Here is a 23,092-nt window from a genome sequence, read left to right as displayed (position 1 = left end):
TGTTTTTTGGGGGGCCACCAAATTTTCTCATGGGCCACCAAAAATTTGAAATTTAGGATTTTGGTGGCCCTATCGGGCCACCTAACAAAAAAGTTAGTGTGGAGCCCTGGCTAAACAGACGACATTATGATGCATCAGTGATTTCACTTTAACCTGCAAATTACAGATTAAAGTCAAGACAAAGTTTGACCACAGTGGATGGATACCCAAGAACTAAATCGGTGTTCATTACTCTATCAACAGTACTTTAATCTCAGTTGGTGGTTTAGTTGGGGTTTTTTTCAGTCAATACAGGACACAGAACGGATGATGTTTACCTGATCTAACTCCAGACAGCACATTCCTTTTGGCTTAGAGAGGAGATGACAATTTCCAGGTTGGTATCCAATGAATGGGATGAGGGGAGGTGGTCCTTTGGTCCAGCTGGAGAAAAATTAAATTAGGTGATTGAGAATTTTCTTTTACATTCCATTTTCTCCCAATCAAGTATTATACATATGTGACCCTGCATCACAAAACCAACGAAAAGTCGCCGAACATGGATTTTTAGTTAAGGGCAGATTCTGAAAGAGCACACTCTAAGCTTTAAAATGATGTATAACTCAATTCAAATGGACTTCACTAACCTATCTAAATACTGCAAAGAAAGCACATGATGTGGAAAAGTGTGAACTGAGAAAAAAGGCTCTGAAGTACAGGGTCTATTCAAGTGCTTAATCTTTTATCAAGCCGTGCTAGCTGTGTGATGAGAGGGACAAAACACAGGATGTAAACAACCGGAGCAACAACGATGAAGGGATTACCAGATTAAGCTGAAATTAAGCATGCTTGATTCACACATTCTGTCCATAATTAATGCCAACTTTCAAAGCAGTAGCATTATCCTTTTTAAAGTTATTAGACTTGAAAGTGAAGAGTATGCAAAGGATTTCAAGAAATGAAAGGGGGCCTCTAAGACATAGCTGATCATTCTACTCTCCCCCCAAAAAGGGTTGTAGAAAAACTGCTCAAAACACATATTCCCATTCATGTTGTGATCCCAAACTTAAGAATAACGTTGAAGAAGGATAGCTCTTTCAGAAAATACAATTTCACCTTTTTTTGAGTTCTCATGTAAAATCAAGGGGTGCAACTTTTTGTTCGTTTTGTGATGCACGGTCACATATATTCATTAAAGGCATTTATATTCATCCAAGTGAATTTTATTTCCTATAGCACATTTTTGTTGTCAAGTACCAGGAAAACAAAAACAATAGGATTTATGATGGTTAATGGTAATGATGTTTGGTCTCAGCTATGAAAAAAAAGTTCATAAAAATTATTTGGATTGGGTAACTTTTTTTTCAAACCTTTAAATTTGAATCATATAGACTATTACAGATTACTATTTCAAAGGCTTTTGGCATATTTTGAAGAATTTATATTAATTGGTTATTAGTTATCATGTTGGTTGTCTTCCTTATTTGTAGGTGTCACTTTTGCTATTTTAAAGTAGTTTGGGCATATATCTCACAAGAGGGATGGATTGAAATGCTGAACATTTACTTTAAGTTAATCATGAATAGTGTACAGATACAAACCATGTTTTTTTTAAGAAAGCTTAAATATCCCAGAGAGACAATCCCTTATTTACTTGATTACATATGATATCATGTATTCAAGCAACTATATACTTACGGATCCTCCTCATCCCAAACTGAAACGTCTTCTGTTTCTATGGCAACCTGCTTCTGCGCCTGGAGCGGCCTTTCGTCCCTCACTTGGTCATCCTCGGGATCGGATGACATCATCTCCAGGACCGGCATGATAGATGGCCGACGCCCCTCCCTCCCCCTGGGCGGGGCTGGTTCCCCGACATCTGTGGGCGGCCCGATGTGAAAGCCCACGCACCCGCCCCCGCCGGAGTCGTCCCCACCGGGGGGCATGAGATGGTTGCGATCCATGGCCTGATCCATGGAGCTCCTTGGAGGGATGTCAACTCTAAGGCCCGCTGCAAGAAAGAGAGATATAATAATGACAATTACTTGGAAGTTTCATTTACCAAACCTCTGCTTGTATCATGAAGACATACGATGAGGATGTGTTTTAAAGTTTTATTTTATTTTTGCTAGATTGTAAAAGGCAGCAGTATAACCATTTAGTATATTTGAATAGTCAATCAGAAAAAACAAAACTTGAGATGTATATTAAATCATGTAACGTTGTAAAAGTGAAATTAATGTGAAAGTCAAGGAAAACATTTCAAGGCTTCATGGCTCCTATAAAGCACAATCTCTGTGGAAAATGTATCTTGTCAAAAAAAAAAGTGAATGTATTTTCTAAACTGCGTGATAGAGCCCAGCTACCTGGAAACGTGTAACCATGGTAACAAATCATAGTTATGACATCATCTGGGGACACCAATGACTTACTGGCTGCACTCCTCCCAAGGGGAGGCTCCTCCTTGGATCTTGCTTCCAGCGCTGAGCCCCCGGGAGAAGGGGACGTTTGCCCCCCAGTGCTGGACCGCGTGCTGCCAAAATGGTGCAGCTCCAAGGCCATCGACCCTATCATGATGGTTAGATTTAAAAACACAATCAACCGAGTGCATATAGATGTCACATATGCAAATATGTTGGTTTTGTTAACAAGGATGCCACGACACTGTACTCCTACTCCTCCGACTACTACCTCTACCTACTGCTACTACTACTACTACTACTACTACTACTAGTTACATTGTACCTACTGGTCAGTGCTGCTACATCTACTACCACTACACAGACATCATTAACCTCACCAACATTATCTCCATTATTTTCATCATCATCATCTTTATTATTACCATCCTTATCATCGCAACAAATTGTGGATCATTACTGTGCAGATTTTCTTTATCATCATTGCAATTTAATGCATACCAACACTCGCGATGGCGCTCTCCACGCGGGACGTGCCGGTGCCGTTGCTGTCGTAGACGTAGCTGGGCGACTTGTCCATCTTGCTCTCCTTGCTGTCCTTCTCCTCGTTGTTAGGGTGACGGAGGATGAAGGAGGAGTTCTCCTCCGCCGTGATGTTCATGTAGTAGCAGGTGTCGGAGGCACGCATGATGTGCCTCGGTCCCGGGTTCAGCTGGATCCTGGCTGTCTCATCACTCTTCTTGATACCCACCAGGGACACGCCATATCTAAAGTGCAACCAATCAAAAGGTAGTACAATTCTCCAGCAGTTTTTATGCAGCTGTTTCCAACTTACTGAGTTCAAATCCATTGCTAATATCTAAGACACAGGAAGACACAGAAAGTGCGTATTCAGATATACATGTACCATAATGTTTTATATAAACAGGAGATTTGAGATGTCTCGATAGTGTATAGCTCAGAAACATGAAGAGAAACAACTAGAAAAGAAGGAGATCCCCATATTTACAACTGTATAGAGGATATCTCAAAAGTAAGCAAAATAGGGAAATTAGCATCGATGAATGACTCGTCAAGAAACAGCAGTAGCAATATACTTATGTTCTGTTTGTCTTGCAAAAGATTGTCAATTTGAAAACAATCCAGCTTTACCATGATCTGAGTTTTATCTGTCAAATCATGCCTATCACATACAGTGAGATATACAGGTGTATAAGTAAAAAAGGAGTGGTCTCTAGAGTACTCACTACGATGGCTTTAACAAAAGTTTATAATCATACAGTTACATACCATTAACAAATTTTAATAACCTCTGGCACAACAGATACTTACTTTTTATGAGCATGAAAGGATGCATACGTGAAGCTCTTCCCTTCGTATTCACTGAAAAACTTGCTGTTGCCGAGGACAATGTGATAAACTTCGTTGCCGGAGCAACGGCCGTAGCTTCTCTGCCACTGAGAAGAGGCATCACACCCCTCTCTGATGAGGACACAAAACATGGATGAAAGTGACAGGTTCAAAGCTGACCCCTTTTGGGGGGGGGGGGGATGAAAGACAATTATGCATCATTTCTTTTTAATCACAGACAATTGATTTAACATATTTGATTTATCAACCTTACCCCAAGAGATCCTAAAATCCAAACAAACTTTGTATAGATTCCCTCAGATTCCCACAGGAAATGGGCTCAAAATTGACGAATAGAATAGAAAATTTTGAATTTTACTATCCTGGTGCTACTGATGTCTTTCATCCATTGAGGACAGGCTAATTCTGCTACAACATGCATTTCCCAAAGACCCCTGCCCAAGTATACTTGGGACTCGATCTTCCTCAATGGGTAAACAGAATCACTTTCAAATGACTTATACATTGTAGGCTGTGATTATAATTGTTATGATATCTACTCATCATCAGGACAGTGGTCAGTTTATGTCATCACAAAGCTTTGAGTTATTTTGATTACAAAGTGAATATACATAACCTACCATTTTGTTTTATGAGACTTTTAAATTTCATAAGTCCTGCCCCATATTACAACCCACATGAGAAGTGAACAAAAAATTTAGCAGGATGAATGAAATACACTCTTGCAAAAGTCCAAACATCACATGAATGCTAAAGTTCAGGATCAGATTAGTTAATCTATTAAGATAGCTAAAAGAGATTTAGCAGTTGAGGGAGGTAGATATTCATAGATAATCAAATAAAGCCCAAGAAATATTTTCAAGGATTATTGAATAGATGTAGAGGCTGTGAGTGGATTAGGGAAGAATGGGATAAATGACAACGAGAGAATTATAACAACACGCATTCCTACTAATTCATGATTATGTAACTTCTCTCTATATATATCCCAGTTTGGCAAGGAGCTTCCCTCTATCCAAGCCAGAAATGGTATTTATGAATATTCATAAGTACCTGACAACATGCATATTCATAGCCAAGAGCAATGTTCTCACTTCTAGCCATGTACTTCTACTTACACTCCTCTGGATGTATGGATGAGCAGGGTAACAAAGGTGGATGTACCAGGGCACAGACAGTTGTTGGCCAGCAGGGCGTACTTGAATTGGTCCTCACAGACCACATGATCTAAAAGCAGGCAAATATGTCAAGCAATAAATTCCAGTGGGTCTAGGGCAATTAGTGTACCCTCTGTGCAATTACCCTAGACCCTTCCCCTGATCCTAATCCTTATCCTACTCCTAAACCTAATCCTAACCCTAACCCAGACTCTAACCCTAACCTAACCCTAATCTTTACTTTAACCATTTCACACTATTAAACCAGTACTTAGCCAGGGGGTAATTGTCATGATATGCCTCCAGCTCCTCATCATTCTTTCTCCATTCTCTTTGTAACCATGGGAACAAGACTTGCTCACAACTCCATGAATCTAAACATTATGAGCCCCTGAACGTGCCAAATCAAAATGAACACGGGACAATCATAGCTGTAAACACTGATGAAGATGTCAGCCTGATCAAAATACTGACTGTTGTGATGCTTATAGTTGTTGGAAGAACTGCAGTAATTACTATTTCTAAGCTGGGTAACATAGTTGTAGAACAAGTAGTAGCAGTGATGAAATTAGTAGTAGGGGTCAATACAATTGAAGTGCTAGAGTTACTAATCTGTAGCATTGGTAATTGTAAGATTAGTTAATAGAATTAGTGGTAGTTAAAGTTACAGTGACAGTGATAGCGATAATGATAACAATTGTATGAAAAGCACTATCATGGCAACGCACACATAATGATATTCTTTAAGATAAGATTGATAAATCTTGAGACCTTCCTACCTAAAGTCAGTTTTCCTTTAATAAGTAGTTTGAAATTTTTTTGTCATGTTTGGCTACACAATAGGTTTCAAGAAGCCATGTAAATCCTGAAGAAATTTGATGGATACAAATTTTATAGGGAGCAATGAATCTATATCATATTCATTGCATCTACATGAATTTGAACAGACTTTCCTCACGTGCAGAAATTGGCATGGTACACAGAAACATAACAGAAATTTCTTGAAAAGTAACAAGTTGTACCCCCCCCCCCTCCTGTTCTCCTACAATGTAGCTGGATGTAGGTTTTAAATGGAGCTATGTATGGGTGGTCATCAAAATCGACATTGGTAATTCACACAGCTAAATCATACCCAAAGAATGTGTAACAACATGGAATGCAGAAAACCAGCCTTCTAAGTTACAAATGTATTTACAAAGCAAGGAAAATTCATGGAGAATGCTTTGGAATGAGTCTTCTACCTGCAAATTGGACGTGAAATCGGTTGTCCGGCTTCAAGATCTGGATGTAGAGAGGGACGCTGGGGGCAAAGTCCTTTACTGCCCATGTCCTCAGGATGGTCTGCTGGTCCTGAGAGGATATGACATCATAATGACATAAGGTTTGGGTCAACGGTCAGAACATTTTCAACAGCTAATAAACCAAATGCTCTACAATAATCAACAACTTCATTACTAGCATCATCACTGTCATGAATGACTTGGTTTTGTTAGGTAACCAAATTTTGTAAAAAGTAGAAATTCTCTGTTCTAAATTGACAAAACTAAAGCAAGGCATCTGCATGCATCAACTCATATGTTTATAAAAAAGACACAAATAGATATTTAAACTAAAGTTTATTCACAGCACTAGCAAAAGCCATAACTGAAATGAAATCAAATGGTGAAGGTGACACCAAGCATGCCGGTAATATAGTTTAGTTCCCACTGTTCTTACTAGTATACACATGATGCAATACAGTTGGAAAAAAAGGGAGGGAGGACTGGGAAAAAATAATACTTGGGGTATAAGTGGAAGGTTGCTTTTAACATACTCAAAAATCATGTAACTACATTGTGGTTCATCCACAATACAGCACCAAATAATATTACTTCCAAAACTATGTTTTATATCTAATGTTTTCTCACCTTACATCATCACATATATTTCAATTATTTTCTCTGTTTTTCAGCAGATGTAATTCTTTATATCTCAAATAATTTAAAAAATGGACGTATTGGCTTTTCCATTTCAACTCTTCATATAAAGTATGCACACATACACATAAACGGCATATTTCCCTATATTCCATTGTTTAATAGACTTCATAGTATTCCAGTCTCAAATCAGAAGGTAACCTTAATCATAAACCACAGCTTGGACATGGGTCTTGTCAAAAATCCTGACAAAAGAACACTCATTTTATCCCCTTTTCAATAGGTAAACCAAAGAGTCTTATTGTAAGATACAATTGTAACTGCCCATGGCAAGGTCTGAGTGTATGCCATTTTATGAAATGTAAATTCAATGTTAGGCATAATATTCTAGCAGAAAACTTGACAAATATGCAAAAATGTTTCAAAGCTATTGTATATTATTCAAAATAATTAAAAATGATAAGTGAATCAGATCATGGTATCAGGGTATATCAGGTATATTTCAATATACATCTTCTCTAGGTGCTTTTTCAAAAAGGTCTCATTAAGTCATTCTTCTGAAATATGACTTGTAGCATGTACTGTAGGTCGAAACTTCTTCAAGGTAATTTGGTAGACATACAGCTGTACATCAAACTCAATGTCCCAGATGTTTTGGTGCAAACTGTAGACCAAATGGGTGTCATTCATGAATCACCATGTGTTTACTGTACATAGACTGTCAACTCTTAGCAATCTGAGTTAAACCATACACACTGCTTTATAAATTGTTTGTTGTACATTATTTTACTCTACACAACAAGCTTGTGAAAGAGTAAGGTTGATGCTATTTTTTTTTCTCATGCTCCTTCACTTCCATCTATTTCTCATGTGAGTCATTCTTGAATTCATAATATGAGAGAAAACAACATTTTGCTACAGATAATTCAGGCTTCAATTACTGAGTTATGATTTTTTTTCCTTATGATATAATGTGTTTATCTCTCTGTAAGAGATTTCAGAATTTTCACAGAACAGTCATATTGAAATTTTGAGCTTGTATACTCTTTCAATATTATTACTTTTTTTTAAAACTGACTGCTCACTGGATACTGGTGTAACATATCATAGATGTATTGGACATGAAACCTTGGAGGCAATAAACCACTTAATGTCAAACTTGGAGATAAAATGAAAGACTCGTATGTCATACCTCGCAACCTGTATTGGGCAGATATGATCTTAACACATAAACAAAATCCTGTACATTCCAAGCAATAAATTTCTCAAAATTGTTATTTGCACAAATTTCCCAAGGTCGAGGGCTATTTGCAAATTTAGCAAGAAAAATTACTAACTCTAATCCCGACATGAATGTGATATGCACACATGCATTTCTCTGTTTATTACTGCACTCCAGGATCACAAATTTAACCACTCTTGACATTGTTGTGAAGTCCTGATTACTGAAAAATTAGACTCACAAAATATATGGCATATAAAGCTTCATGAACTTCATGCTCAGTTTACTTTCACTTTCTTGATTCCTGTTAAACCTTTCCAGACTTTTCCTTAGATATATCATAGACGCCGATTGCAATATAGTTGCTTGTAGCAATGACATTGATGCCACTGGGTCTAGCTACAGTTAGTGCAAAGTAACATTAGCGAGATTTAGATCTGTAATGCTAAAAATATGACATGCATGGCGATTAGGCAAAAAAGGAGTTGCTTAGCAAATGCACGAGACAGCAGTCCCCACTGTCCGATCCAGCAGAAGGTGCATCATAAACATTAGCATTGCAGATCTAATGCTTGCTATTGCCTTGATGGCTTTAACACTCTTAAACTTTTCATCGCAAGAATGAGGCTAAGCCCTGCGTGTCTCAGTCTAAAGCACGAAAGAAAAGCTGCAAAGATAGTTTATGCCAATCAACTAACAACTCTCTCTATTCAAGTCAATGTTGAGAGGGCTATAGGGCCATGCTGATATATCTTGGTACTGGCAGAGGAAAAGAATGGAAAACAACAACTGGGCACAAATGACAGGAAATTGGCATGATAGTTGAGGAGAGCCGTGATCTGGTAGAACTGGGTAATCTCAATTTTTGACATCTTTTATCTTTTAGTCTGATTACTGCATTTGATCAATGATGTTTCTATATATAATCATGTCTGAAGTATCCATGTACTGCATATCATAATTTTTAATTGTTACGAAATTGAGTCTATTTTTTTTTAACTGTTAGGGAACAATAATATCATTTAGCAGGCAAAAATACTTAAATTGAGAAACATTGCTCTAGAAATTGCTAACTTTGTTTCTCTCTTCTTCTTCTTTGCATGTAACTAAAGTTTTATAGTTTTGCAAGATCATTTTCCTCTCCTGAGACAGCTTGTGTGGCTGGCAGAACTACATCTGTAGCATCTCTAGTGTGTACTGTAGGTGGTATTGGCTTATCGCCCATACCATACTTGAAACACGCTACCAATTGGATTCTAATGACCTGGCAAAAAAGAAGCGTATATCCAGTTTCATAATACACATGCTGTACTAGAAATGTAAAATCTATGTTGTTCTGCCCGTTTTCAGCTCACAAGTACTGTATAAGCTGTTATTTTCGCAAAGCTTTAATTTTTGCAAATTTTGCGAATCACACATGGGCCACAAATTTAACAACACGCGAAAATGTCACCATGCACTTAGGTAGTAGTGCGCATATGAAGATTTCTGCATCAATCCGCAAAAACGACATCTTGCAAAAATGTCTATGATTCCCTCATTTGCGAAAATATCTGTACGCAAAAACAACAGCGTATACAGTAATCACGGCAAAGGAAATGAATAATTGTATTATTTAGTGGCCTTGCAAAACTGCATATTTAAAACTAACATATTTTTGCAGGTCATTCTGCTTGAGTGTAAGAATCCAACACTTATCTGACAGAACTACTATCTTTGCAAACACTGCTAGACATTTTTAAACAGCTATCATGTATTCACATTTAGTTATACATTACTTCTCAGAAACAATATTTCTTCACTTTTGTTCTTACACACAATTCAAAACTATGTAAATGATAACGAACAAAAGATGACAAGCTTCTAATTTTTATATGTAAACATCTGAAAACTGCCAAAAAATGAGATTCACAATTTTGCCAGATCACAGCCACACGGCTTGAACAGGAATGAATACTTGGCTACATACAAAGGGAAGTGAAGGTATATTGGAACATGCAATTGGCCAAACTTATATCCCTTAAAAATGATTAGAATAGTGTGCCATTCCTTTGTGATATTTTTTTTTGTCTGTGTTTGAATATAAAATAACAATCATAAGGAGGACCAAACACATCTACTTCTGGTTTCTCCTCAATTTGTGTGAGGATACTGGTATGCTAATGTATGAAAATGCAGGGAGTGATATTGATAAAGAAGCATGGTTCTTGTCATTGAAGAAAATTTGGAGAAACTCCCAAATGAATGATAGACATCAATATAATATTCTCTGCCAAAAACCAGAAGGGCAGTATTACATTTTTTTTTTCTTCTTTTTTTTTTGGTTTTGTTTGTTTGTTTTTTTAGGGGGGATACTGACTTATAGCTTTAATGATCTCCTTTACATTATAATATCAATTTCAGGTTCTTTTGTCCATTTTCTGTAAAATATTAGATATTAAAATTCACAAGGGTGCTGTTTTACACAGCATTTGGAATAATGCTTATAAATCTATACACATTTTTGATTGAATAAACTCTTTATGTCACGGAAATTGACTGTTTTGTTTCTATACATGCTCAAATCTTAGAAGCCAATAGCGTCCTTCTGGATCTCAGCTGACAATAATATGGCCATGATCAGTGAAAGAATGAGAGTTTTTTTGTTCTTTTTTTCTAACTGGCAAATGTCAGGATATCATGTTTTCATCCTTTCTTTGTGCTTCTATTACTGGGTTAGATCCAGGACCAATACTGAGACATGTGGTCAGCCCATTTTGGGCCACGCATACGTTGCTTCTATGTGGCTATAATAATAATCATGTTCATCATTACACTGTATATACATCTACTTTAATAAAAGTGAGGCCAATTACATAGACTGATCAAAAGAGGGCACTCTTACGCATCTGTCTCGCAGGGTTTGGGCAGCCTGCCTAGTAGCAGGGCCACCCAAGTTATTGCCTCGCCCACTATTCACCATTGCCTGCATGAATATGAAAGCACACAGTTCTGATTTAGAGTCTACCGGGCCAAGCAAGAAAATATTTTTTTTTAATTTGATATGCAACGGAAGTATTTTAGGAATTACTTTATACATTATATCTTCACTCTACTGTTGGTAGGAATACAATGCAACACAATCAGGTAAAATAACGAACTGAGGTTTACTCAATGCACGACAAGGTTTGTACTTTCATATATTCTCTGTTTGAGTCCTTTGTATTTCAGGTATATTAACTCTCTATTCCTACAGTGTACCTATGGCTTTTTATAGTGAGGCCATCAATATTTTTTTTTTCTTTTAACCGAACAGATTAGTGACTATAAATTAGAACAAATATTTGCGATTATATATCATGAATTTAAAGGTGGATCTATCAAAAAAAGAAATTGCTCCCTCTAGCTGTACGAATTCCATCAGCATTCATTTGTCATGCACGCTACATGCAGAAAGTTGCGCACCAGAATTGTGTGCTTTTCCTTTATCAAACACTGTATGTTTCTAGGCATCAGTCACTGCTAAATCAACTAGCAACATGGAAAGCAATCCTTAGGTAATATCTTGTGGCAGTGAAGAATAACAGACGTGTTTGATGCAACAGAAAAAGAAAATGAATCATCTACCTCAAAGGTGTCAGAATTAATTCTCTGAATATCTCAATTAGATTAGTTCCTCTTACATGTACAATGATACTGTCAAATGATCAGCTTTAAAAATCCTTGGATATTTTAAAGACAAAACAAATTGCATGTTTTGCTGTGTACCAAATAAACAAAACAACAGAGAAAACTCCTCAGAAAATAAAAATACAATTCAAAACTACTGAAAGGATCTCAAAATGCAAAATGCATGAGACAGTTAGATGTGTTAATTACACAACACTTACAGTAAGTGGCAAGTACATTACAGGCTTTCAAAATTAATTGGTCATAGCTTATACATTGAGAACATGCACAGGCAAAAAGTCTTTCACAAAGTTATATCAATATAGCTTCCAAAATAGGTTCTGCATTTTGTCCTATTAACAGACAGTATTAAGGCATGTGAAGAAAGTTTAGAAGATTTAATTCTGCTCTAAAACAAAGGAATGAATTGGTTGACTCTTGTCATGTAATACACAATTTATACCAACAAATGTGATTCACACAAATCATAAATTCTCCAATATCTTTTTCTTCAAATAGCAAGAGATAACTGCACAAGTTTGCTTGTTTTTTTCTAATTTTATGTCTAAGGCATTATTTACAGTTAGTCTATGAAATGAATCTTAAGATATTTTGACGAGAAGATACAGGTGCCTTAATCCCATAGCAGGTGACACTGCAGGGAGATTCCTGTTATTTCTGAGTTATTTCTTGTGCAGTATTCCTGGATGTTTATAATTTCTTATGCATCACTCCTTAACTTGAAAAAAGTTTGATGTTAATTATCTTTATATTATATTCTTACATATAGCAATTGATAGCAATTGTGAATCGACATCAGAGGTGTTCTCTCATTCTTACTGTGCTCTTTGCATTGACTGGAAAGCCTACTGGTTTCTTTGCCTATTGGTAAAGATGTCAGTTTGCCAAAGAACAGAGATTACCTTTACTTTCCCTACTAAATCCATATTGCGTAATTTCGGCCATCCCCTTGGAGAGAGGCAAATTCTTGTGCCTGAGTGGCCAATTTTGACCAAATTAGTAGGAATTGTCCAAATGGCAATAAAATCAGCACAGAGCATAACAGCTATGAGCCTGGACACACAGAAGGTTTATCTAAGTTTTCCATCAGCAAAAAAAAAAAAAAAACAATAACAGAAGAGTGTTCACTTTGCAGAAAAGACTTGCTGTGTTTACAATTCATACCAGAAACAGGCATGCACAAATGCACAGTGCAAACGTTGGGATTTTTAACTTTTGATTTCTTGCAGAAGCTAGTACTACAGTTCTAAAGCAATAATGAACACTTTGTGGACAACAAGACAAATGAAATCAATGACATAATGACAAAATAAAAAGTCAATTTCCTTAAGACAAAAAAAAGGTCAGAAAACAGCATAATACAGCAACTATGTCATCTACATGGACTGCACCAATATCCTAATCCTCATGTACCATCTGAATTGAACATCTGTAAATTGCAGGCTTAACTATATTTTAATAGCCTACTTTATTAATGAATGTGATAGATAAGTGCAGATCATTGTTTCCAGTCTACTGCAATTGCCTTCTAATAAATTGTTGATACTGTGAATACGCATACTAGTGACTGGTTATTTACACATCAGCTCCATTTTCTAATAGGAAGAAAAACAAATCAACAGTTTTTCTCGTTTGTTATAGTCATATTATTCGTTATTCTGTTAGACAAGAGAGAATATGACAATACGATCAAATATGTTCATGGAGCAATAATGAATACAGCATATACAGAAAAAAAAAACATGTAACTGTTGTCCAAAGCCCACCCTAAATCTGTCTGTTGTTCTGAGTGTGATGCTATCCCTATCACATACGTGTCAGTAGTATTAGAGGCTGAGAGGGGAAAAAGAAAGGCAAAATTAAATTGTTTTCAACTTCTGAGGCTCTAATCTCAAGATGAAATGGGGATTAGATAAACCGGAGATGTAATCCAGATCAAAGAGATAGTGGAGATGAAATCTGAGTACTCACAGCCTCGCATCTGTCCATGAAGTTTCGTGGAGACAAAATAAAGCAGGCTTCTGCATCATCCATCCTGTAAGGATTACAAACAGACAAGAGAGAAATAAAAGTCTTCACAATCTATGTCAAAATGACATTTATGCCACGGAACAAAAGTCTGCAAACATCTCATAAAATATTGTAAAAGTGGAAATTTTTGGGAGAGTAATTTTCTGCACTTGGCTGGGTAAGATGAATTTCATTTGTTAATTCCCTGGAATTGAAACACCAAATAATGTACACATAACAATCAAACTCTATGCACATTTTTATTGACATGCCAGTTTCTGGTTGCATGAAATGTGTGGATAATTTTGACAACATGAAAATGTTAATTTATACTCTACTCAAAAGGAGCTATAATAATACACATGTTCTGAAAAGGCCAGAAAGATACAATTTAGGGAATATTTTACCCCTTTGTATATCCATACAAGAATCTGAAGTCCTATGAGACCCTGCGCAAGACCTACCAGGTTTCCATAGGCAATAGGGTAACAGAATATACACTGCAAACACCTGAACATATCCTTGATGTATAAACACCATACAAGGCAAAACTTATTCTCACCTCAGAATTTCCTGCATTCTCACATTTTCTTTTCTTTCACAAAACATTTGATTTTCTGGATTTTTTAATTAGTTATTGCACTTATGGTGAAAGAAGTTAGCATCTCTCTTTACTGCTTGCCTTTTAACTCTTCCATAGTCTTATCATTACAATCATTTGTGACAAAAGACAGGTACTAAAATATACACAAACATATATTTTCCTTATGTCTCCAAAGTAAACTGATTAAATATTGCTAATTGATTATAAACACACACACACACACACACACACACACACACACACACAACAACAACAATCAAGAAGGATGCCCTGAAAATAATGGTGCAAGTCTTTTCGGTTTTTACTTCTTTTCTAAGGAAGAAGAACCCCCCCCCCAAAAAAAAAAAAAAGAAAAAAAAAGAAAAAAAAAGAAATGAATTAATAAAATGAAATAAAATAAAAAACCCCATGGCCTATTTTCTTCCATAACAAGTTATATATTTCTGCATGAACACCACAAAGCAACCCCGACAAGTTCCTCTGAAAATCAGGCCGAAGAAGGCATCGGATTTTAGCGATGTAGACAGAAGAGAGGAGACAAATGTATCAGGTGTGTTGGTTACCATGGCAACTCCAGTTCAATCATCTCCACAATGCAAGCTCCACTGTCACTTTGAAAAGTCACCAATTACTTGATTGGCGAGGGGATAGAGAATACCCATAGGTTTTTGCTGTACGGGGAATTGGACACTTCTTCAAACTTCTTTAGGCATTTTGCAAAGAAGCCAAAGAAGGGGAAGGTGATATGCAGACATTACTAATATGCACCGAGAAAACACCTGACTCTGATATTACATTTTCCCGCAGGAACAATAACAAGCAATTTGTGTATATGCACCAGGGCAGGCTGATTAGATGTCATTTCAAAACATTTTGTCTGATTCTCGACAAACTCTTTGGGTAATCATTTCACCTCCAAGCAATGCAATAATGAAAGCTGTGTATAAAAGTGGGGATGTATAAATGCACACCAGTTGTCTGCAAAACTGCACAACCCCATTAACTACCAATGTCAGACTGAAGCATTACATGTATCTGTCAAATCAGCCAAAGATTATCTCTTGTATATCACCGATGGTTGCACTGTAATCTAGAATATGTGCTACATTTATCCACTTGCAATATCCCTTTTCAATATAATCAGTCCTCACACATTTGACACACTGTTCATTATGTTCCAGTATAATATAACAAAGGTTATCATACTAAAGGTATAATAATAATACAGTTACTTCAGCAATGATACTGTAAGTGTACAGTCACATACAGTATCAATTATCAACTTTTCTCATGGAGCTCACATACAATACATAAACAGATGGATTTTTCTTTAAGATGATATAAATAAGAGAGATAACATAAAGCACACAAGACTTGCATGGGACCCACAGAAACTGACCACTCATGATAGTTCAACATTTAATCACATTTCTTTTCAGAAAGCTCTTAATGTAGAACTTAAATTTTCTGTTGAAGTAAAGTAAGGTACATACCTTACAAAATGTATATAGTTCCTCAAAAACTTGGTGGTTTTGTGATGCAGGCGAGTCACATATAAGATACATACATAATACATGATACAGACACAGGTCCAAACCTGGTCAATGAGAATTCTAATCTAGTCCTACCTGCATCTGATTAGATCCTGGTCCTTTAAGGCAGACCCTTGGATGTAGATCACTCGCTGGGCCCAGAGTGGGACCATCAGCAAGGCCTTTAAGGCATTGTCCAGCTCACACGGTGAGAGGAGAACCACAAAGAAATCCTGAAGTCAAGAAACACATTCAAGTCAGCAGTTTTTAGGTGCTTATGTACATTCAATGTCAGACACTTTTCCTTGAATGTTAGATTATAAAAACAGCCAATCTACAGACCTCACCAATGACATCACCTCTGCAGGTCACAATGCTTCATGTTTGATAATCAAAAGTGATATTTCTTTTTTTAAACCAAAGATATATTAAGGTTGCTTATCAGGCAAGATTAAAAACATACTAATCTCTGGGAGAGTCTTGTTGGCTATACACCATAAAGACACAATATCAAATAGTCAAACAGCCTTATGCCCGATTGTATTTCATAAAATATCAAACTATTTGACATTCCTTTCATTGAGAGCATCAACAATCACATTCAATGAAAATAAAGTATCACTCCAATGTGTTCACAGAAAGAAAAATAAGGAATCATGAATATACTTCATTTGAAAAAAAATAAATCTTATGTATGTTGCATGGCCATCAACTTTTCAAGAGATCAATTTCTCTAGGTACAGTAGTTGAAATATCTCCAGCAGTTTCTGCACTAATTGAATTTCTCTTTGGAAATGTCAAATTTATTAAGGGCACTCGACATTAAATCTCCTGTTAACATTCATATCCTTTACCTGCAGGTGGTTGTGGGCATAGAATTCGTTCAGGAAATCGACGATGAGGTCGTACTGGAGGTTGGTGGCACAGACGACCACATGTTTTTCGGTCTGAGCCCGATGCCTGCTGTATGTTCCTCCCTGCTTCTGCCTTTCCACAATCAAATAGGCCAGGTTCTCCAACTGCAGGGTCACAGATAGAGAAAATAATTTCTGTAGTTTGTGCTATGTGGTTACACTATTCTCATACAATGAGGAAGAGGAGGAGGAGGATGATGAAGAGGGGGTGGAGGAGGAGGAGGAGGAGGAGGAAGAGGGGGAGGAGGAAGAGGAGGAGGAAGAGGAGGAGGGGGAAGAGGAGGGGGAAGAGGAGGGGGAGGAGGAGGGGGAGGAGTTAGGAGGAGGGGAGGAGGAGGAGGAGGAGGGGGAGGAGGAGGAGAAGGAGGAGGAGGAGGAGGAAGAGGAGGAAGAGGAAGAAGAGGAGGAGAAGGAGGAGGAAGAGGAGGAAGAGGAGGAAGAAGAGGATCAAGAGGAGAGAGAGGAAGAGGAGGGGGAGGAAGAGGAGGGGGAGGAGGAGGAGGAGGAGGAAGAAAGAAAACCCATCTCACCTGGAGCGGGAGGAGCACGAGTGCCGCACAGATCATCATCATGATGTACAGCTGGGAGGGCCAGATGCGGACCTCAATGTCGCCGTAGCCGACGGTGGAGAAGGTCACGACCGTGAAGTAAAAGGCGTGGAAAAAGGACATGCCATTGATGGTGACATCCCCCCTCTCTAGGTGGTGAATCCCACAGACACTGCGTCAAGAGATCAAAAGATGTTAACCCGTTGAGGACGGGCTGATTTTGCTACAACACAGATTTCCCATAGACCCCTGCCCGAGTATACCCAGGACTCATCCTCAATATTGAATACAGTTCAATTTGCAATATTACCCATTGTATGGAATCAAAACGATACTGATATAATTTTCTAAAGCATATTTTGTAATTGTATGGATGGCAATGGTAGCATGTGAAATAATAGTTTATGTGATAATTTTGCCTTTTACTCTTTTTTGTTTGTTTGTTCGTTTTTTCTTGGTGAAGACAAAATTGATAACTGCAAGAAAAATAAGGGAGGGTTTACAAAGAATGCTGTTTTGCACCCATGAATATTGCTTAGATCATGGAGTTTTTTAATGTACTTTCACGGTGTACTGCATGCTCAAGAACATTTCAATAGCAATAAAGAAATGGAGAATGTGAGTGAGTGGATGCGGAAATCTCACATGTGATGGCACGTCCATCATAACTGAGCAGGCCATTTCTTTCTTGTGAGAACATCAAGAAAAAGAAGAAGAAGAAGAAATAAACATTGAGAGGATGAAATCCCACAGGAAATATGTTTAAAAGCACAAACATGGATCAACACTTGAGGGATGAAGAGGGGTGGGGCATATGCATCCTGTCAAGACAAGTCTTATTAGATGGGAAGGAGGGGGCGGGGGACAGGGGCATACTGTCAACCCCACCCACATGGGAAGTTGGGGCAGAGATGCATGGATAGACTCACCTGGTGAATATGAGGCACAGGATGAATGAGAAGAGGATCATGAGCTGCTGAGAGAGTGCCGAGTGTGACCTCATCATCACTCTATGCAAGTCATTCTATGGAGAGAGAGAGAGAGAGAGAGAGAGGTCAAAGGTCAGTTTGGATGATGACCTATTCACTGCACTGTAAGCACAGGCTCACGCTTGCACAGAGGATCCATGTATTAAAGCACACCCAAACATACTAAAAAAAAACTAATGCCATCATGTACTTTATTCCGTTATTTCCATTTAGAGAGAAAGTACCTTGAGGGAAAAATATACAGAGAACTGACCCAAATGCAATAGATAAGTGAATGATTGTGCAAATGCAAACCTAGGATTAAAGATAGGTATGACTACTTGAACACACTGGTAATTTCTCACAATATTCCACTACTTCTTTACAGATGTAATGGGTGGGTATGTTTGCATGCAATTTTGACCAGCATATATGGAACAAAGCTTGAAGGTATAAGTTGGTTTCCGTCAAAGAGCATTGTACATTACTATTCTCTACACTAATGTCAAAACAGAATGCACTATTGTATGTGCTCCCTGATGTATGTTTACCCATATTTGCAATATGTGACCGTGCACCTCAAAACGAACATAAAGTCGCACACACTGATTTTGCGTGAGGACTGAAATAAGTGAAATGGGTCAACCTAGCCGAACTTAACTTTTTCATATTTTCTGAAAGAGCGGGTCTTCTTTTACATTATGCTAAAATTTGGTATCATAAAACGGGCAGGAAAGTGTGTTTTTTTTTTAGCAGTTTATCTCAAACGTTTTTGGTAGAATAGTGTGATTATGTGTGCCTTTAGAATTCCTTTTTCATTTCTGAAAAACCTTGTCCACACTCTTCACTTTCAACTCTAATAACTTTTGAAAGGATAGTGCTACTGCTTTGAAAGTTGGCTTTAATTATGGACACAATGTGTTAATGAGGCATGCTTAATTTCCGTTTAATCTGATAATCCCTTCATTGTTGATACTCTGGTGGTTTACTTCCTGTTTTTTGTCCCATTCATCGCGCAACCAGCACAGTTTGGTAAAGATTAAGCGCTTGAATAGACACTATACTTCAGAGCCTCTTTTCTCAGTTCACACTTTACCTGAGTTTGTGCTTTCTTTCCAATATTTAGATAGGTTAGGAGAGTCCATTTGATTTGAGTTATACATCATTTTAAAGCTTAAAGTCTGCTCTTTCAGAATATGGTCTTAACTAAAAATTCATGTCTGGCGACTTTTTGTTTGTTTTGAGGTGCAGAGTCACATATGAAGAATAATTAAAGATCAAATCTAGGGCACATTAATACCACAAATTGCCCTCACAACATTTTACATTTCAGCTTGGTATAGACATGTAATCATGTTCAGTCATTTTCAAAAGATATTTGAACATCAGTTAAGATAAAGAATTTCATGCCAACTATTCTGGGAAAAAATAGATGTATTCATGGACACATGAACCCGCACATACAATTGTACACATAGTGGAGTGCATAATCTTCTATAATGATACTTACAAAAAGATTTTCAAGAAGCTGCTTTGCGAGCCAGCAATTTAAGAAAACTGGAATGAAGAGGTTTCTTAATGGTTCCCAGAAAATCTGTGATAGGGAAAAGAACACCATAAGTTTCACATACATTGATAATGTTTTATTAAAACATGGCCGGCGGAACCGTGGGGGCCGTGGGGGCCGTGGGGGCTCGGGCCCCCACACTTTTTGTGCACCGTACAAAGGAATACATAAGGTGTCATCACTTTGGGCCCCCACACTTTTTTTAATCCGAAAGTACGTAAGTGGCACTAATAAGAATAGACAGCTAGATCTTGAAGTGTGAGCGCGGTAAGGTTATTCTTTTTTTTCTTTTTTTTTTTTTGCTTATCAGCTGAAAAAACCCTGGAAATGGAAGGGGAGAGATGAGATGAGGACCTTTTTAATTTTTTTTTTTTTGCTTGTTAGCTCATGAAACCCGGAAGTGGGCCCCCACACTTTTGAAAATGCTCCACCTGCCCTGTAAAACACTAAAAACAACACAAAACTTGGGTTACTTTTACAACTAGGAGAAAGGTTAGCATTCTTTTCAATATTTGGAAAAATGTGGCCATCTTTTTGCTCTTGCATCTGTAACAAACAAATCAACTAACTTCATGGCACATGACATCACCAACATCATTATTTTGCAATCATAGTTGATTTCTTTCACTGGATTTCAGGAACCTATGGGTAGGACCAAACAAAGAAATTGAACAAATCTCAACTGAGCAATGATATGCACTGGTGGTATAAGTATAGTGCAAACACTATCAACAAGCCTTTTTAGAACCTGCTCACTACAATGTATGTCTATGTTAAAAGCTAAATCGAAAACAGATTTACAGAGGACTATGTTTGTGTTGTATCATCATGTAATCAACAAAATTTTACAAAATACAAGCTTCACAAAGAATACACAAAACATGTATGGCCTACATACATGTAACTGAAGGCTTTACATTATTATAGCAGTATTCTGAGCATATTTGAAAAACAAAAATGACACAGAACAAGCAGAAACCATCTTTAACATTGAAAAAAAAATGTAGATCTGTATTTAGATGTACACTGTGGTTTACTCACTGTGATAATAAACGGCACACTATTGACGATTTCTAGAAAAAAAGACATGGTGACAATCTGCTGTAGAACACTTCCCTGTGAAATAAGAAAATGAAAACATGGAAGATGATTACATAAAGCCCTACTTCAATTAATTTCATCAGAAGTTCCTCTCTTTTTTCATGCAGTGGAAATAATATATCACATGGGCCAACCACAAACAAAGAATGATAAAGCCCCCTACTTCTTAGCTTATGCTATAACATAAACAAAAATCAAGTACAGCATTAATATTTACGAAGGGATTTTACAGATATATAACTTTTCTACATACAACAGTTCAAATCTTCATTTCAGTGGACAATCTTAAAGAATACATTGGACCAAAGCTGCAGAGTGAAATCAATTCAATCAATCCTGCCCCCGTTTCATTTTCAATTCATTTTCATTTCATTACATTTCAACACAGTAATAAAAGGAACTTGCTTAGGAATTGGTTGTTATTCTGCAAGTCCTTGCCTATGATACAATAAAGAAACATAGCACAATAGATTCAATGTACAACAATGATTTGAAAAATCACATAGAGAAAAAAATTAATAAACATACAGAACATGAAGAATATAAATGCATTGATAAGAGACTGACATAAAACACAATGACAATGGCACCCACCACATAACATAATATTAAACTTTAATGAAAAAAGCCTTTTTATTCACAAAACATGCAAGTGGCAAAGTTTTGACCTCTGACCTTATATTGTAAATACATGAGGAGGATGTGTTGTGCTACGCTGATGATTGCTATGGAAACCTGCAGTGCCCACAGCCATGTCGTCCTCTGCACCCACAGCATGGCCAACCTGCACAGGCAAGCAGAGAAAAGAGAAACCTGTTAGAGATGCCTGAACAATTCCAAGAATTTGGCAGAAACTCAGAAAAAAAAAGCCTTTGATACTAGAAACTTTGTTCATTTGATAATTTTATCTGTCATTATGTCAAGAACATCAAATAAAATGCAAAAGAGACAAGAATATATTTAAAAAGATAGCATGAATTTGGATCCAAATATTAAAACAAACTTATTTCATCAGTCACTACTTTATACTAGATTTCTGTATGTCAAGTTTTCAATGCATGAGAATGTTATATGACACGTCAGCAGACTGTTTTCTAGAGCATGTAATTAGGAATGACCCCATTAAGGCTAACCATCTAGATTGAGCCTTAAGGAGCATGTTTCCCCAAGACAGAAATATGGGTTCTGCAAATATAGAAAGAGTGATATGTGTAACACTTATGGGAAGATTGAGAATACATTGTAGGACCGTCTGTTGAAAAACTCTGGATCTGTCCATGTCTTAGTTGATAACATGTTTCTACCTCTCCTTGTGGAAACTCTAATACAATTTGTGATGGCAACACACTAGAATCATAAAATGAATTTAAGGAATGTACTACTTTTTTCAAGAAAATGAAAATTGCACCTGAAGTGCAACTCTTCTAGTAAAGGCATCCACATTTTTTTTTTTCAGTAATATATCACATTAACATATCAAGGGAATGCACCTTTTCATTAACTTCTGTTTCATAAAACAGATGACGGCTATTGATTTATTAAAAAGAAAAGTAATGTTTTCCTTAACATTCCCCTAATTTTGCTCTACAGTACACTCCTAGTAAAAACAAAAACAAAACAAAACAAAACAAAAACAAAACAAAACAAAACAAAAAATGCAACAAAAGTAACAATGTATTAGGTCCTAAAATCATTGTCTATACATCTTTATATACTCTATTGTTTAGCTATAATAAAATTTTGACATAAAAGAAAACTGTCAGTCTAAAGGGCTTTGTTATAATGGGAGTCAATTGTACTACAGTAATATCAAAATTGGTGGTGGATTTATTATGAAAAGGTGGATGGAATAGCTTGTTGTATGTAATGTATTTAAATAATCACTGAATGTTTTGTGGTTAGCAACAGCTGGTAAACAAAACAGACCTGCATTACCACATCTCCTATATACCACTTTTTTCTTCTTTTACTTTTTTTTTTTTTTAAACAGATAGGCCTGGGATGCCAGCAAAAGTGAAAAGAATCAAACAAAACAGAACAAAAAACAAATACAAAAAACAAAACAAACAAATGGTCTCATTGTCAACTGAAGCAGCATTGTTGATGACAAAATG

At 36.8% G+C, this 23,092-nt stretch overlaps 1 protein-coding gene across 1 annotated transcript in view; it reads right to left on the bottom strand.

Annotated features, from left to right (window-relative positions):
* LOC139712133 (potassium channel subfamily T member 2-like) overlaps positions 1–23,092 on the bottom strand; it is a 276,426-nt gene that overhangs the window by 7,771 nt on the left and 245,563 nt on the right. Inside the window, exons 6-20 of the mRNA XM_071623967.1 lie at positions 21,654–21,762; positions 20,919–20,993; positions 19,821–19,904; positions 18,272–18,366; positions 17,325–17,514; positions 16,735–16,899; positions 15,977–16,113; positions 13,706–13,769; positions 6,169–6,277; positions 4,889–4,997; positions 3,732–3,881; positions 2,901–3,166; positions 2,412–2,546; positions 1,678–1,990; positions 318–423 (exon numbers count right to left, since the gene is read on the bottom strand). Of these exons, the coding sequence (XP_071480068.1) occupies positions 318–423; positions 1,678–1,990; positions 2,412–2,546; positions 2,901–3,166; positions 3,732–3,881; positions 4,889–4,997; positions 6,169–6,277; positions 13,706–13,769; positions 15,977–16,113; positions 16,735–16,899; positions 17,325–17,514; positions 18,272–18,366; positions 19,821–19,904; positions 20,919–20,993; positions 21,654–21,762 (2,107 nt within the window). The remainder of the gene's footprint in view (positions 1–317; positions 424–1,677; positions 1,991–2,411; positions 2,547–2,900; positions 3,167–3,731; positions 3,882–4,888; positions 4,998–6,168; positions 6,278–13,705; positions 13,770–15,976; positions 16,114–16,734; positions 16,900–17,324; positions 17,515–18,271; positions 18,367–19,820; positions 19,905–20,918; positions 20,994–21,653; positions 21,763–23,092) is intronic.

Source organism: Diadema antillarum, unplaced genomic scaffold (assembly GCF_040938485.1).
Source record: "Diadema antillarum isolate AM-2024a unplaced genomic scaffold, OU_Dant_1.0 seq00001761_RagTag, whole genome shotgun sequence".
NCBI lineage: Eukaryota > Metazoa > Echinodermata > Echinoidea > Diadematoida > Diadematidae > Diadema > Diadema antillarum.
This window is presented reverse-complemented; position numbering and strand designations above follow the sequence as displayed.